The 16371-nt window shown below is 39.8% G+C and overlaps 1 protein-coding gene across 1 annotated transcript in view; it reads left to right on the plus strand.

The window, feature by feature from the left end:
* The window catches only part of dpysl2a (dihydropyrimidinase like 2a), a 29287-nt gene extending 12949 nt beyond the window's left edge, over positions 1 to 16338 (plus strand). Inside the window, exons 5-14 of the mRNA XM_041788606.1 lie at positions 7555 to 7616; positions 7736 to 7816; positions 7904 to 7972; positions 8320 to 8440; positions 10365 to 10521; positions 11109 to 11250; positions 11366 to 11536; positions 11665 to 11844; positions 14316 to 14502; positions 14587 to 16338. Of these exons, the coding sequence (XP_041644540.1) occupies positions 7555 to 7616; positions 7736 to 7816; positions 7904 to 7972; positions 8320 to 8440; positions 10365 to 10521; positions 11109 to 11250; positions 11366 to 11536; positions 11665 to 11844; positions 14316 to 14502; positions 14587 to 14678 (1262 nt within the window). The 3' untranslated portion in view covers positions 14679 to 16338. The remainder of the gene's footprint in view (positions 1 to 7554; positions 7617 to 7735; positions 7817 to 7903; positions 7973 to 8319; positions 8441 to 10364; positions 10522 to 11108; positions 11251 to 11365; positions 11537 to 11664; positions 11845 to 14315; positions 14503 to 14586) is intronic.
* Positions 16339 to 16371: the final 33 nt, after the last annotated feature.

The following is a 16371-nucleotide window of genomic DNA, read 5'->3' on the forward strand; positions in this document are numbered from 1 at the left end:
CTGCACACCCCAAACCATTTGAGCTTCTGAAGGAAGTACAGATGCTGCTGTGATTTACTTCTAAACTACATCAGTGTTTTCATTAAAAGATAGCTTATTGTCAATGACAACACAAGATACTTATAGCTGGGAATGTGCCCTATTCTATCCCCGTAAGATGACCATGGAGCGCGTTCCCAGCTGAAAGTACCTTGTTTTGATCAGGCATCTGCAAAGTCATTTAAATTTTTGTTTGTAATATTTATCTCCATAAACGTACATTGTGGCCCAGCAAACTCTTCTCAAATAGCATTAATGTTTACAAAAACAGAGACATCTTTATAATCAGGAAAGAGTAGCATAGTAGATTGCTTACCAGTGACACCAGTCAGTCCAACACCAGTTGGACTGTGACACCCGTTGTATACATCAGACAAATAAATGATAAAAAGTGACACGAGTTAAAACTTCTTAGTCCTAAAATAATGACATGTAACCAAGTATATCATGATAAGTTAAAATGTATTCAACTTTATTGTTGATTTTGATGATTTTTAGTTACTGGAAATGACCTCTTAAGGCCCACCTACAGTACCTCTAGGGTCCACCAGTGGTCTGCGGCCAACACTTTAGAAATTACTGCTTTATTGTTTGTCTCTTTTTATTATTTATTTATTTATTTATCAGGGACAATACATAAACATTTCTGCTAGGGGTGGGAATCACTAGTGGCCCCACGATATGATGTTATCACGATACTTGGGTCATGATTCGATTTTGTTGCGATTTTTTACATTGTACAATACAGTGTGAGTATTGCAATACCATATATAGCGATCTATACCACTTTTTTGACTGTTTAGCTGATTCAGCATTAGTCTTGCCCTCATATTTGTCATATTTCCGCAGTATTTTATTTTCATGTAGCACTTCTTGCAAACCTTATGTATCATGTCCATCTCATTTGTGCCCTGCTTGCATTCCTAATGTCCTTCCTCTGAAGCTGCCATAATGTTGTACTAACTTTCTCCTGCTCTAGGACTGTGGCCTCTGCCGACCTCACTGGACAAACAATTGTCCAAACAATTGATTTTATTTTCCATCATCATTGATCATATTAGCAATTAATTTGGAAAAAAAAGTCAATACAAAATATCGCAATACTCTGCTGTATTGATTTTTTTCTCCCACCTCTAATTTCTGCATTGAATTACAGTGCAACCGATGCAATGTATAGAAGAATTATAGCCATGGCTAAATTGCAGTCCTTGTCCTTGGTTAGGCTTTTAAGGAATGACACACATGATACAGCAATATCATGTGTGTCAGAATAAAATGGACATAAAAGACTAACAATGGCAGTAGACATAAATGAACAACCACTAGGGGTGTGACAAAGATCTCATGCAATGAGATCTTGCGAGATCAAAATGCCACGAGATTTTTCGTTACGGAAAAATCTACTGCGAGATTAATACTGCGAAGACACTTGGAGCAGCAGCTCTCCTTACAGAAAACAACACCAAACTGGAAGTCATGAAATATTACAAAGATGCCCTGGACACATTAAAACTGTTGGTGAGAGAGGTACTTAAGAAACGGAGCTGATCTGTGATCCATTAAGATGACCATTCCAACCACCACCACCCCCTCCTCCATGTGCGCTACTCAGGGCCACAGATGATCTGCCTATGCATAATGAGTTCACCAAACAGTGTGAAATGATGAAATGCTGCTGCTGGAAACTTGTGCGGTCTCCATCAGGAGAATAAAGTGTTTATTTAGTTCATGCATGCGCACAGACTCGCTCGTGGTGCTGGTATCTGTGACTTTGAAACTTTGACTCATTCGCTGCTTCGTCATGTCCTTCTGTTCTCACCGTCTGTCAGTCACACATCCATCAGCTGTTGGCTGTGCTATTATCAATCAGAAGCTTAACATGAATAGTGTGACGGGCCGTTGTATACAGCAGCGGTAAACTTAGCAAAACAATCTCTGTTTGAGCGCCATACAGTCCATTGTTAGCTCCAAAAACAGAAGTTCTAGCTCCAGTTAAACGCACCCTGTTTGTTGTCTGACAGTAGGCAGAGCAGAGACACACACCAACGCACACACATTAACACACACGCTCATCTGTGTGTCGTGTCCAACACTGTCAAAACTCAAATAACAAAAAAAAAGACTACAAAACTATAAAACAATCTATTTCTCTAAATTACAGCAAACGTGTTATTGAAAGAAAGATTTATTATGAGTGTTTTAAAAACGTATGTCTTAAAGAGGATGACAAATAGTTTGATTGTACTGATGCAGCTTTTTATATTTCAGTCTGTTGTGAACAGTGCTTAAAGTACTTTCAAAATAATCAAAATGCTTTTCTTATATGTTATTATATATATTAGATCTAATTATTGTAATTCTAGCGATGAGTGAAAGGTGTATTAAATTTAAGATTTTATAAACTGTTAAAATGAAAGGTTTGATCTGAAGAGCATTAAAATGTACAGTTTAGTCAAAGTTAGACAAGAAAAACTATTTGGAAGCATTGATAGCCTGTTCAGTGCAAGAGGAGTTAGTTTAAACATTTTTGAATAGACTGAATGTGTGGCAATTAGGACTTTCAGTTGTGTAAAGGACGTATTGTCCACCCATGTATTTTTTTGTCCAAAATTTTTTTTTAAAAAGTGTAAAGTCTCGTCTCGTCTCGTGTCTCATCGACCCAGATCTTGTTGTCTTGTGAGATAAGAGTCTCGTCACACCCCTTAACAACTACGCAGATACATAAAAACAGCAACAGCAAGGCAGACATAAAAGGCCATTGAAGGCCAGTATATGAATTTTGTTTGAACGCATGCATAAAGAAGTTACGCCTGTTTCCTTACTGTTTACTTATATGCTTTATTCGGATTTTTAGAGATATTCTCTGAATCATTAACAACACTGAGATAGCATTTTATTCACTTACCAACTTAAGCACACTTTTTATCTCTTAAAAGCATTGTTTCAGGCACCGACACTGTTTAAAAAGTATAGATTTAGCACCAGTTTTTATATATGTATTAAAAACAAACATAATACTAGGGCTGGGTATTGTTAAAAACCTCACGATTCAATTTGATTTAGATTCTTTAGGTTGTGATTCGATTCGATATCGATTCGATTTGATATTGATTTAAATACTTCAGTGTCGATTCAGTAAGAAGTAGAAATACACAAATAACCTGTTGACAATTTTTCAGTAATTATTTTCATGCCCATGTGAACGTTTTTGGTATGTCACCTCACATTTTTGAGCAATAAAACATCTGAAAATAAAAATTTGCACAATAATAACTTATTTGTGCATATGGAGTACAAAAGTAAAAAACATGACAGTCCTGTATAAACACTGAAAAAGTAAAGTGCATGTAAACTTAAATACTATTTCTGTCCTCCTGGAAATTGTGATAAACCTCACATAACATGGTTATGGTTGGTTGTTGTTTGGCCGAGTGCGGCCTCCGTCCATACAACACAAATCACACGCACAGCGACCCCCACTGGCCAGGAGGTGAATTGATTCAGAGGATTTGCTGAATCGATATTGAATTAGAGGAGGAAATATTGCGATGCATCGATTAATCGATATTTTTACCCACCCCTACATAATACCAAAGCCTACTTTTAGCATTGCATATTTTAGCAGGCCACTATTGACCTACTGAGTCATGCCTCTTTATCACCTTATTTAAAAACATTTTATAATGTACTGTATTAAAGCAGTACACAGTTTGTTTTTTTTTTAAATAATTTTATTTACTTTTCCAAGCAACAAAAATTACACAGACGACAACAGAAATATATAATTATCATAAAAACAACCCAAACAAGAAAGGAAACAAACAAACAAAAACAAAACAAAACAACACACAAACAAAAAACAGAACCAACAAAACCATTACACAAAAATAAGTAAATATGCAACACAGAAATACAACAGACCCACATGAAAAACAAAAAAGCTCAACTTCCTCCTTTCATGTCCTTTATCATAACTTTAATCACTATAATCCCTATAATCCAACAAATTAATATACTAATCTCTCTGAACAACTCATATAAATATTCCATATATCAGGCATTGCTATTGATTCAACCCACTAAAAATAAATAAATAAACTAAAAATAAATAAATAAATACTCCATCATCAGCACAGACAATTCATCCACCCACAGGGAGTACCGAAATGCTATACTAGTAAGACACAGACTACTTATTTGTTAAATGTATAACTTTATGAGTTCAGCACTTGTATTATTTTTCCCCATATGTTCTCAAATTGAGTCACTTTGTTTTTTTCAATGGCAATAAGCTTTTCCATATTCAAATAATAAGACAATTCATTTTTCCAGTGATTAAGGGATGGAGGATATGTAGATTTCCATTGTTTTAAAATAAGTCTCTTTAATATCAACGAGGAAAGGAGAATGATCCATTTTTGTGGAAATTGCACACTATTGTTTGAAACGTCTTGTAAGATACAAAGTGATGGGTGGAAATTAAGCTTCGTACCGTACACAGTTTTAATTCCTTTGTGTCATTACACATTTCTGCATTATAAAGCCCTTTTTAAAAATTCCTGTTTTTACACTGGTTCACATTGGTTCCGTACGGCTTCGAGAAAATTCTGGTCCACCATCCGGTGTCTCAAGAAGGGTAAGCAGTGCACTGTCAACACCTTGTATGGTGGGGATGGTGCGTCTTCCGATGAGAAGGAGAGTCTTGGAGCTTGGTTATGGGCTGTCCTATCTCTGGGGCTAAGGCTGCCGAGTTGGTCAAAAAGCTCCTCGGTGGCAGGGCCCGGGGGATGGATGAGATCCACCCTGAGTTCCTCAAGGCTCTGGATGTTGTGGGGCTGTCTTGGTTGACATGCCTTTGCAACATCGCGTGGACATCAGGGACAGTGCCCCTGAACTGGCAGACTGGGGTGGTGGTTCCCCTCTTTAAGAAGGGGACTGGAGGGTGTGTTCCAACTATAGGGGGGTCACACTTCTCAGCGCCTTGTTAAGAGCTGGTTTGCCGACCGACTTTAACTCCAAAAGAAGAAGGCATATGATCTACCTTGAGGCAGATACGGCACTATGCTAACGTTGTAGCGATGTTTTATCGTAAAAAAGGTTTAAATAAAGAAAAACAGTTTCCTACAGAGATTGAAGGGCCTTTAATGGGTGAAAGTGTGTAGAACTCTGAGATTACAAGCAGCCTGCACCACGCACTCATACGAGACAGTGGTCAGTTTATGTCTGCAGACTTCAGGGGATTTTATAAACTTCCCTGAAGAGAGACACGCTTCATTATTCAAGCCTTGCTCAGGTGCTTTCTCCCTCTCTCTCTCTCTCTCTCTCTTCTGCGTGCACATGTCATGCATTTAATTAACGATTTAAATTCAGCGCCCACACATCTTTGTTTCAGCATATTTTTTTCAAATCCTTTGGCACCCAGAAGCATTTCATAAGACCACATTTTGATGATTAGATGCTAGTTAAATAGAAACATTATTGCTACTAACAGTGACTGAGACAGAGAGAGCAAAGAGGTCAAAGTTCACCTTCATACAGTCAGGATTCAACAGATCACAGATGCAGCTTTACCCTAAAACCTGTTCCCAGGTCCAGATATGGTGTTAAAATCACGGTGGATCAAACAAAAATGTGGTTGCAAAAATTAAAAGTGAACACCATTGGAGAAATAGATCAAATTTCTGGAATGTAAAAGTCCAGCTTCCAGAAATCAACACACCATTGTGTGGATAATGGAGATTTATTTCTTACTAGAACGTGAAATATTACACTAATGCTCGAAGTAGAGGAAGTTAAAATAGGTAAGTGTCTCTTTACCTTAATGACAAAATGAAAAATAAAATTAAACTACAATATAAGAAATAAAGAATTAGCAGCCAGAATTTCCTGGGAGATGATCCCTAAACCTCAGTTATGGCATAACTAATGGAATTATTTAACTTCCTTTCCTTTCAACTTTAATAAATGTAAATTGCCATCAGAACTATTTTAGATATTTTGTTTAAATAACCTTTTAATACCTATTTTTAACATACAAGTAGTCCATTTAAGGGACCCGCCATATTTTATCATTTGTTTGGTACTATTTCTCTTGAAAAAAGCAAAAGGGATTGATTTAAAAAAATGCAATATTTGTTATTAGAGTACTCGATTAATCATCAGAAGAATCAGTAGAGTACCTGATTACAAAAAGAACTGATAACTGCAGCCCTGATACCCACAACATGCGGGGAACAAGAAATTTGCTGATAATACTGGCACTACACAATTAAAACACAACACTTTGAGCAAACACAATGCCAGTCAGGAACATAAAATGTGTATTCATCAGTAATACAGTGAAAACGAGAGGAGACATTATTTATTTCGCAAGTCGACAGTGTGCGCCCCTAAATTTTCTGCTTGTGCCCCTAAAATTTTAAGTTAGGGGCCACTGTGCTCCTAGTAAAAAAAAAAGTTAGTCTGGAGCCCTGTCTCAGGGTCTTGTTCACGAGTGAGGGAAGACTGGAGCGGGAGATGGAGAGCCGGATCGGTGCAGCGTCAGCAGTGAAGGTCACGAACTGTGGGTTTTGACCGAAAGAACAAGATCATGGATACAGGCGGCCGAAATGAGTTTCCTCCGCAGAGTGTCTGGGAATTTCTTAGAGATAGGGTGAGAAGCACGGCCATCCAGGAGGGACTCGGAGTAGAGCTGCTGCTCCTCCACGTCGAGAGCAGCCAGATGAGGTGGCTCGGGCATATGGTCTGGATGCCTCCTGGACGCCTCCCTGGTGAGGTGTTTCTGGCAGGTCCCACTGGGAGGAGGCCCCGGGGAAGACCCAGGACATGCTGGAGAGACTATGTCTCTCGGCTGGTCTGGGAACGCCCTGGGATCCCTGGGAAGAGCTGGACAAAGTGGCCGGGGAGAGGGAAGTCTGGACTTCCCTGCTTAGGCTGCTGTCCCTGCGACCCGACCTCGGATAAGCCGAAGAAGATGGATGGATGGATACATTGGTTTACACCAACTCTCTTCAGCTTCTCATCTCCTTTCAAACAATGTCAGGATCAGTTTGGTAATAAGATGTTCTTCTACTACGCCATGAATTGGAAATAGTTCTTTGTTTAATACATATAACATAGCTGATAGGTAAACATAATTGTTAATGTTATTGTGTTATTCAAAAACAGTTGTCAAGATTTAAAGAAGTTACTTTAGAAATAAACCCATTCGAGTTTTTTTTCTCTCAACAAAAACATCCTTCACCCTAGTGAAGGGTGAAGGATTTTCTTGGTCACTTTTCTGACCAAGAAAAGTGAAATATGGACACAAGCCCTTTTTATTTGTGAAAATGTTTTTCAATGAATGCTTAGGGTAAAAACACTTTTCATAGACCATGAAGCAGTAACTGAATGTTTTTGCTTTGCAATTTTTATCTTTTTTGATTTCATGTTTCTCCTCCGTTCTGGGTTTTTCCCCTCTTTTGCACTCTTTGTTCCACCTTTGGCTGTTTTCTCTCATAAGTTTTCTATCTTCAGGTGTCAACTCTTTCCTGGTCTATTTGGCTTATAAGGATGTTTTCCAACTTTCTGACTCCCAGGTATGCTCTGCTTCTCTGCACGCTACGCTGAGCTGTCTATCAAAGCAAGTTTCTAAGGCTGTTACACGACTTTGGGTTAAGAAACTCTCCCCAGAGCTGACTGGTTTGTCTTCTTCTAGATCTATGAGGTGTTTAGTGTCATCAGAGACCTTGGGGCCATTGCACAGGTGCATGCTGAGAATGGAGACATCATCTTAGAGGTAATACAACCACAGATAAAACAGGTCACGTTTCAGCTGTAAGCAGCTGTTGCCATTTTAAACTCTGGTGTTCCTCTGTGTTTTTAGGAGCAGAGACGTATCCTGGAGCTGGGGATTACTGGTCCTGAAGGTCATGTGCTCAGTCGCCCTGAGGAGGTGAGACAAAAGTCAGGTTTCTTAATAACTGCAGAGAACATGATGTGGTAATGTACAATCCTACCAATGTTCCATCACACCCTTTGTACATATTTTAAAATCTGTATCTTTTTATATATAGGAATGATAATGTTTGGTACAACTTACTTCTTTATTCTATCTTATTGTTCATGGTTTTCACACCAAAAAACTGCAAGACCACTTCCTTCTTAGTTCAGACTTTGTTTGCGATAAACAAGATTAAGATTTAAAGAATATAAAACCCAAATACACAGTACAGATGAGAATGTAAGATGTCAATAAGCTGGTATAGAAACCAGGCTGCTTATGACTTTGTGCGTCTGCAGGTGGAGGCTGAGGCAGTCAATCGCTCCATCACCATAGCCAATCAGACCAACTGTCCCCTCTACATCACCAAGGTGATGAGCAAGAGTGCTGCTGATGTCATCGCCCTCGCCAGGAAAAAGGGTAAGAAGAGACATTTGAACAGTGGTTGTCAAAAGTATTACTACTGTGAAAGATAGCATGCAATTTCAACAGTTAATATCATTTAATTCAACATTGTACTGAATGTAAATTAGCTTCCTGCATAGTTAAGCAGGAGAAATTATTTTTGAGTGTGAGAGACTTACAGAAGTGGAGAGCATTAATGACAGAAATGTGGTGAATCAAATACATGAAATACCATTTTAGTATTGTTTCTAAGCCTTTAATCAAAGGGAAGTGTTGGCAGTGTTGTCTGTTGCCTCTCTTCCCAGCCTGCAAACATATACCTTTGTGCACCCAAGGAAGAATAGTTTTCCTTTTGTAGCTATTAATCCAATATCAATAAATTATCATATCCAGCTCTTTAACTAAATGTAAACACCAAATAACTCCTTTTTTAGCTCACCTGCAGAGGCTTCTTGTAATTTGTGGAATAGCTTTTAAGATTTTACTGATTGTGTTTACGGCACAGAGGGGTCTGGCCCTACCGATGTCACACTGTATGTTTACATGCATAATAAGGTTGAGCTGTGGCTCTACTGTAGTTTGATAAGAATATTCAACTGGACTACAGTAAACAAGTAACTTTGCAAGTGGATTGACCAGATTCCATGACTGTCATTAGGCAAGTAAAAACACTCGCTCCTGGTCTGAGAGGGAATGGACCAGTCTGTGGTCTGTCGTTAAGTAATGGCTTCACTGATGGTGAACGAGAACGGCTGCCTGTTGAGCTTGCATCATGTGACGGTGCAGCCTCCGACGTCATATCTTTTTTTGCTCTGATTGGCTCCTAATGAATAGACATGTTTGTCCCATCACCCTCTGAGAATCTTCTTTAAAGGCTCTGCCCTTCCTAATCACAGACTATGGGTGGTTGCTCAGATGGATGTGAAATTTACTCCATGCCACTGATATGTGAAACAGTCTATCTGGTGTCTCAGCTTAGTGTAGAAGCAGTTGGAGAATCTATTTTTTGATGCAAACATATCTGCCCCTGCTTCAATAGATGATGATATTCCCTTTCATTAATTACTACGGACCCTTCTACAGTTGTTGACATTTTGTATATACTATGTAATTTACTTGAGTTGAGTAATGGACTTGAGTTTGTATAGAGCTTTTCTAATCTGACACCCCAGGTCACACTTACCCAGTCACACAGAGACAACCGACTCTTCCTACTTAGCCACAGTCGCCCCAATTGTACATTTGGTCCTAATACGTTGCATGCTGTCTGCCAGGAATCCTCACCCCGTGTAGCCCACAGAGTTTTGTCACCAGTAGAATCAAGAAAAAAAGGAAGAATCAACAATTAACATACAAAGATGGGCAACTAGCAAAAGTCTCAAAAAGCACCATACTGCTTATCAACCACTTTTCTTTTTTTTTTTTTTTTTTTTTTGTTTAAAGGTTTATTTTGGGCAGTTTTGTGCCTTTATTTGATAGAGGAGGACAGTGGATAGAGTTGGAAACAGGGACGAGAGCGGGGAGAGACATACGGCAAAGGGCCTCCGGCCGGATTCGAACCCGTGCCGTCCGAGCACACGGGGTGCGCCTTTTTTGTCAAACACGGCAAAAGAGAAAAGGCAGGAGAAATATTGGAGCTGCATAATGCTATTGTACAGCTCATACACCCCTAAGATACATCATTTCGTGTTTGTACGAGAGGTAGGAAACAGAAAACAGAAAGCTGTTTCAATTTGTTTGCCATGGAAAATCTCTTTTTGCTGTTACAGGCTGTTAATTGAGATATCACGTTCTGTTTTGTAGACTTGTGTTTTTTTCCAAGTTTAAAAGTTTGGTGTTTTGACAAGCTTATTTTAAACTTTCTCTCAGATTTAACTTTCTATATTCACCTTTGCCTGTCTGACTGTTTGCTCTGACACCATCCTGTGTTCTCCTGTAGGTGCTGTGGTTTATGGAGAGCCAATATCTGCCAGCTTGGGTACAGACGGTACTCATTACTGGAGCAAGAACTGGGCCAAGGCAGCAGCCTTTGTCACTTCTCCACCGCTCAGTCCTGATCCCACCACCCCCGACTACCTCAACTCTCTGTTGTCATGGTACGTGCCCTGTGCTTGGACCCAAAGATAGCTGGAACATAAATTGACATGAGCTACATCCTGCTTCGTGCAATATTTTTGCTCTGCTATTCGTGTTTTTTGTTAGCACATTTATTGTGAAAGGCCACTGCAGTAACACTTACAAATATGCACTTTAAGATAGCATATTATTATGAGCAGATAAATGCTTGTGTCGTCAGGATTAATCATGCCAATGAAAATGCAAGTCCTAGGCGCCCAGTATTGATGGGTGATTTCTTATTTTTAATTTCCAGAAATGCAGTGGAACTTCTGCACAGTATAAAATTGTGCAAATGTAAACATTGCCAATATATTTGTGCAATCTAGACAGTTGCAGAAGTGATTTTTGATGGATTCATTACTCCCCAACACGCTTTTCTTTTGAAGTTGATACAGTTTTTTAAGCTTCTGCAGTTTTGATGTAAACAATCATTATTATAAGGGATATTGTGCTGTTTTAAAACACGTGGTATAGAAAAGTATGGGATCATAGAGCTTTTTTACTACCTTTTAAATCATATTTGCATGTAAATTCTTACAAATTTTCTGCCTTTTTGTCTTTTAAGTGGAGACTTGCAGGTGACTGGTAGTGCTCACTGCACTTTTAACACCTCTCAGCGTGCAGTAGGCAAAGATGACTTCACTCTAATCCCAGAGGGCACCAACGGCACCGAGGAGAGGATGTCAATAATCTGGGACAAATGTGTTGTGAGTTTGACATGACCCACTTTTTTAGCAACTCCAACAATTCCTATCATGAAACACAGTATCCTTTGTGTTTCTTTAAGATACTATTGAAGGATTTATTTTTCCTTTTCAAAAGGTGACTGGTAAGATGGATGAGAACCAGTTTGTGGCTGTGACGAGCACAAACGCAGCCAAGATCTTTAACCTGTTCCCTCGTAAGGGTCGCATCGCTGTGGGCTCTGATGCTGATCTTGTGCTGTGGGACCCGGATGTCACCAAGATCATCTCTGCCAAGAGCCACAACCTGGTTAGTAGACATTTAAAAACCTTTAATATTTGATAACATAGAATCTTGGTGAAAATATGGCTTTAAAATGGTATGGAGTGCATTCCTGTGTTTTCTATGCCTCCTGACCTCTTTCCTGCTTCTCTCAGGCTGTGGAGTATAACATCTTTGAGGGCACAGAGGTGCGTGGAGGTCCTGTGGTTGTGATCAGTCAGGGTAAGATCGTGTTAGAGGAGGGCAGCCTGCACACCACCGAGGGATGTGGACGCTACATCAGCCGTAAACCTTTCTCTGACCACGTGTACAAGAGGATAAAGGCTCGCAGCAGGGTAAGTCCTCATTGCATGAAGATGCACACCTGAAACTTTTCTCTGATTAAAAGTGAAACAGGCAAAGGGAGCAACAGAATCAGTCTGATTCCAGTGATTTTATTTTAATTTAAGTGTTGAAGCTGGCAGCAGGTGATTTAGGAAAGTGTAGTGCCATATGGTGTGTAGTTATAAGCAAAACATGTTGCCCAGTTTCTGTTTATTTCTGTGGCTTCTGAAGCACATATTTATTAAGATTGAATAAGGATTCCTCTGTTTAGTAAGCTGAAGAGCTGGCGCAGGCTCACCAGGGAACTGGAAGTTTCTGAGAAGAGTTTATTAGCTGTCAGGAAGCTATTAAAAAGGTGTTGGCCAAATTGTATGCCATTTCCAGCAAAGATATATTTACATACTGCAAAAGAGAAAGTGTATTTTGTGTTTATAAAGTAAGTAGGATGATAGCAAGGCCACTAGGCTCTAACTAGATTGGTAATGGCTCTGGGCTGATGTTGAGCAATCACCATAGTTTGTCAACAAATGCAGATTTGAAAAATTCTGCTGCCATCTGGCTTTGATTAGGTGAAAAAATATATAGATGAAGTCTCTGTCCCAATCCTCCCCCCTTTCCCCACCATATAGCCCCACAGAGGCATCTGCTGAGGTGGGGAGGTTAATCGAGAGTTTCCCATCTACCCCTAACTTTTGCGTGATCATGTCTACAGGTATGAATGTCCTGAATGTTATTGGAATAGAGAAGTGATTGAAGGGTGAATGTAAGGGATACATGACTCTTAAAACAGATTTTTACTTTGGCATGCTCTATACTGAGTGTTGTGGGAAATCTCCCAGAATGCCTTGCAAATTCATAGTGAGATGGCTGCTCAAGCATCAAAGAAAGTGAATAAATGTAGTAGATTTCTTCATTAATAAAGATTGAAAATTATGAAAACAATCTTGTATCATAATTCAATGTTTCAGTAAATTGTGCTCCTTTTTTAACCAGCATTAAAAAAAATCACTTGTGGTAAAAGGGGCACTTGAACAATAACCTTGTGAAGCCTGTTGATTGGCCATTTTTCATGTCTGTTGTCAGGCAGATCCATCTAATGCTCAACTCTGAAACATTTGTGTCCAGTCTGAGAATAACTTGGCCAATCAGTGTCATTTTATGAGAAAGATGCGGGAATAATTGATGGGGTTCAGTTGTACTGCGAGCCTATAAAGAGTATTGACTAGAAATGATCTCTGATGTAACTATAGAGGAAGTTTTACCAGAACTGGATAGCATTTCTTTATTCAATTAAGAGCAAAGGACTTCACAGACAGCTTTTCTTGGTTTGAAAGATGTTTGTGCTCTTCCGCTGATTGGCTTGAGCATGAGTTTTATTAATAAACTCGCTCCACTGATAGTGAACAAATATAGCGGCTACCTGGTGAGCTCATTTCATGTAGTTCACTCCCCAGGCGGTGCATGCCCACAGTAGGTCATTATTTTTTTCTGACCAGGTTCGTTTTTTTGTAATTTACCTGTGTATTGTGTGGTTTATCAACCATGGAACATACGTGATAGTGTGCCAAATTTTGTACTCAAAGCAACGTGAAATACTTTCAGTTGAAAAGTTATACTCTGTCTCTCCAACTTGACACAACCGTATGATCCATGACCTGGTGCTGTATGAAGCGCTGTCTGGATGGCTGGATCCAGTGTGTTTTTAGGGAGTCAAAGAGCCACAGAATCATCTTTACGCTTTGTTTTGCTTCACAGTACGAAAACAGTTTGCCACATTCTTTGAATTATCACCGCATCGGACTCAGTGTCTAACAGTGTGTGACGTTTTTTTTCCCCAATTTTAAAAAAATGAATCCGAAAATATAGGAATGGCAGCTGCACTTTAATGGGCACCTGGCATGCTTTCCCAGGCCTGACCCAGCTTACCACATACTAGTTCCAGGACCTGGTGGGCTGGTCCAGACCCGGGGTGGTTGCGTGTTTTGGGGAGGGGTCAGCTAGGAGGATACCTGGAAAGATGGGGCATGGGTGTGGTGCAGGCCTAGAGGATGGCCATCAGTAGGTCAAAGCAATACAGGACCATGGTTGATGCGACTTAGTGTCAAACCAGCATATGCTCCCATACGTGACCTGAGGATCAGGATCAGGTTCATCCTATCACCCTCCTAGATTTTTTGGAGAGGTTTGCCCTTCCCAAACACAGACTATGGATAGTTGAATGATATCCCATACCATGGAAATGTGCACCAGTTTGTCTGGAGTCAGGTCACTTGAAAATGGGTAAAAATTAGAAATGGAACTGAGCCAAAATCTAGAATTGAGCCCTTGTACTGACATTTAAAGAAAAATAAAAATTGCATTTGCATGCATTACTATTTTGTGTCTGCACATTTAAAAAAAATGTAATCAGTGCCACCAGAGGGTCTCTGTAATACATTGTGGTTTTTGAGCCAGACTGATTGTTCTTAATTTGTATCTTTAGCTCACAGAGCTGCGAGGAGTCCCACGGGGCCAGTATGATGGCCCGGTGTGCGAGGTGACTGTGACTCCTAAGGTGATGTCCACAGTCTCCTCAGTGAAGACTTCCCCTGCTAAGCAGCAGCAGCAGCAGCAGCAGTTCACTCACCAGCCGGTGCGCAACCTCCACCAATCCGGCTTCAGTCTGTCTGGTGAGTGAGAGCACACGTTTCCCCTTGGAAATTTATCTGTCCTTAAAACTAAACAGCTAAGTCACATTTTACCTTAATTTTCAGGAGCCCAAATTGATGACAACGTTCCTCGTCGCACCACTCAGCGCATCGTGGCGCCCCCCGGTGGAAAAGCCAACATCACCAGCCTGGGCTAAGCTCTTTTTGATAACTGAGCTGGGGGGATGCAGGACAACTGGGGACCAGAGGCCACTTTTCCTGCTGTTACATCACATCTGGTCACCTCTGACTCCCCCTGCACCCCACAAGCACTCCCTCCATCCATTCTTACTCTCACACCACCACTTTGTCACCTCATGAAAAAACCCTCGCTCCATTTTTTTCATCTTTCCTGCCATATTCCATTTTGAAGGAAGAATCATGTGAATTGAAGCAGATTTTTTTTGCTGTTTATGCCCAGTTTTATTTTAATGAAATGGATTTGTTTACATTTTTGTATAATTGTCGCTGCATATGAATGAGCTGTTTATTTGCCCTCTTTGCTCAGAAAGTTTTATGAGCGGGCATTTGAGAGACTCCATTTTTCTTAACGCATTGTTCATTTGTCAGATATAAGTTTGAATGTGCTGGTGGTCCCTTTACTGTACCACCTTCAGTAATCTTTGTTTTAACACTGCTACACTACAAGATTGTTGTTTAAATGTAGAAATGTTACTAAAAACTCATGAAACTTCAGAACTTATGGTTTCCTCTTGTCAGAACAGCTCAATTTATCAGAAGTTTGCAGTATCTTTTTTTGTGTCGGTAGTTTCTGCAGCTGAACAGTTCACCTCGGTCTTCCTTTTTATGTTGTAGTTGCACTTTTTAAAGATTGATGTTTTATGTTTTTGTCATGATCAAGTCATGTTGGAAAGTGCTGAAAGGGAAAAATGCTTTTAAGGGTTCTCATTTTCACTCATTTAGCTTAGCTTTGAATATGATGGAAGAAAGCTTTCACGGAAAAATGTCAAAGAAACACAAAGCTTTCATTTCATTCATTATTTTGTTTTTTTCTCATATCATTAAAGAGGCTGTGAAGGCAACAAGCTTCTACTAATCTGACAAGTGTATATTGTTACAAAAAAACAGACGAAGAAGAAGCTAGGTGGGCGTTTTGCCGACACCCTCTCTGCACCCGGTGCTATGAGCATTGCTGCACATGTGCAGATGATGTCTAACTCCACAGCCATCATGTCACATTTACCAAGTTTTGACACAATTTGTTTTGCACCTGCAGCAATCCAAACATAAAAACAAATGTATGTAAGCTTGCAACTTTTTCTTTGTAATGGATATATCTGTATGTTTTCATTGAACTGAAATACTTGCCTGCCTGTTCTGTAAGATATTGATAGCACACTGTATTTATGAAGGCTCTTGAAAAGAAGTGAGACCATGATCTTTGAGACCTGATGAAAAATCTCTCGGTATATTAATGAAACCCGTCACAGCGTGCTCATGATGTGTCCACTGTACTCGGTGTTAGTGTTGTGAATGAACTACCAGATATCCAGTTTTTCTTCTCTTACCCTCCAACCCTGCACCCGCCCCGACACGAGATACACTTGAGGAAGTAAAAGTCACCAAACAGACAGGTTTTCAGTTTCAACTGTGAAATACTGGATTCTTTCTTCCTCATTGCCTTGTCAAGTGTAGGTTTTGTATGACGATAATGTGAAGTGATAAACATACGGGGAAGTTTCTTGGTAATGGTTATTGATTGTGATGTTGAGCACTGTTGTTGCCCCTCTCCCAGCAGGTGTGATACTCTCTCAGTCTGTATGTTTTGTAGGATATCAGGGTTTTTTGGGGGGGAAATCATCGGTCCTGTCAGCATTTGACCCTATCTGT

Source organism: Cheilinus undulatus, linkage group 5 (assembly GCF_018320785.1).
Source record: "Cheilinus undulatus linkage group 5, ASM1832078v1, whole genome shotgun sequence".
Lineage (NCBI taxonomy): Eukaryota > Metazoa > Chordata > Actinopteri > Labriformes > Labridae > Cheilinus > Cheilinus undulatus.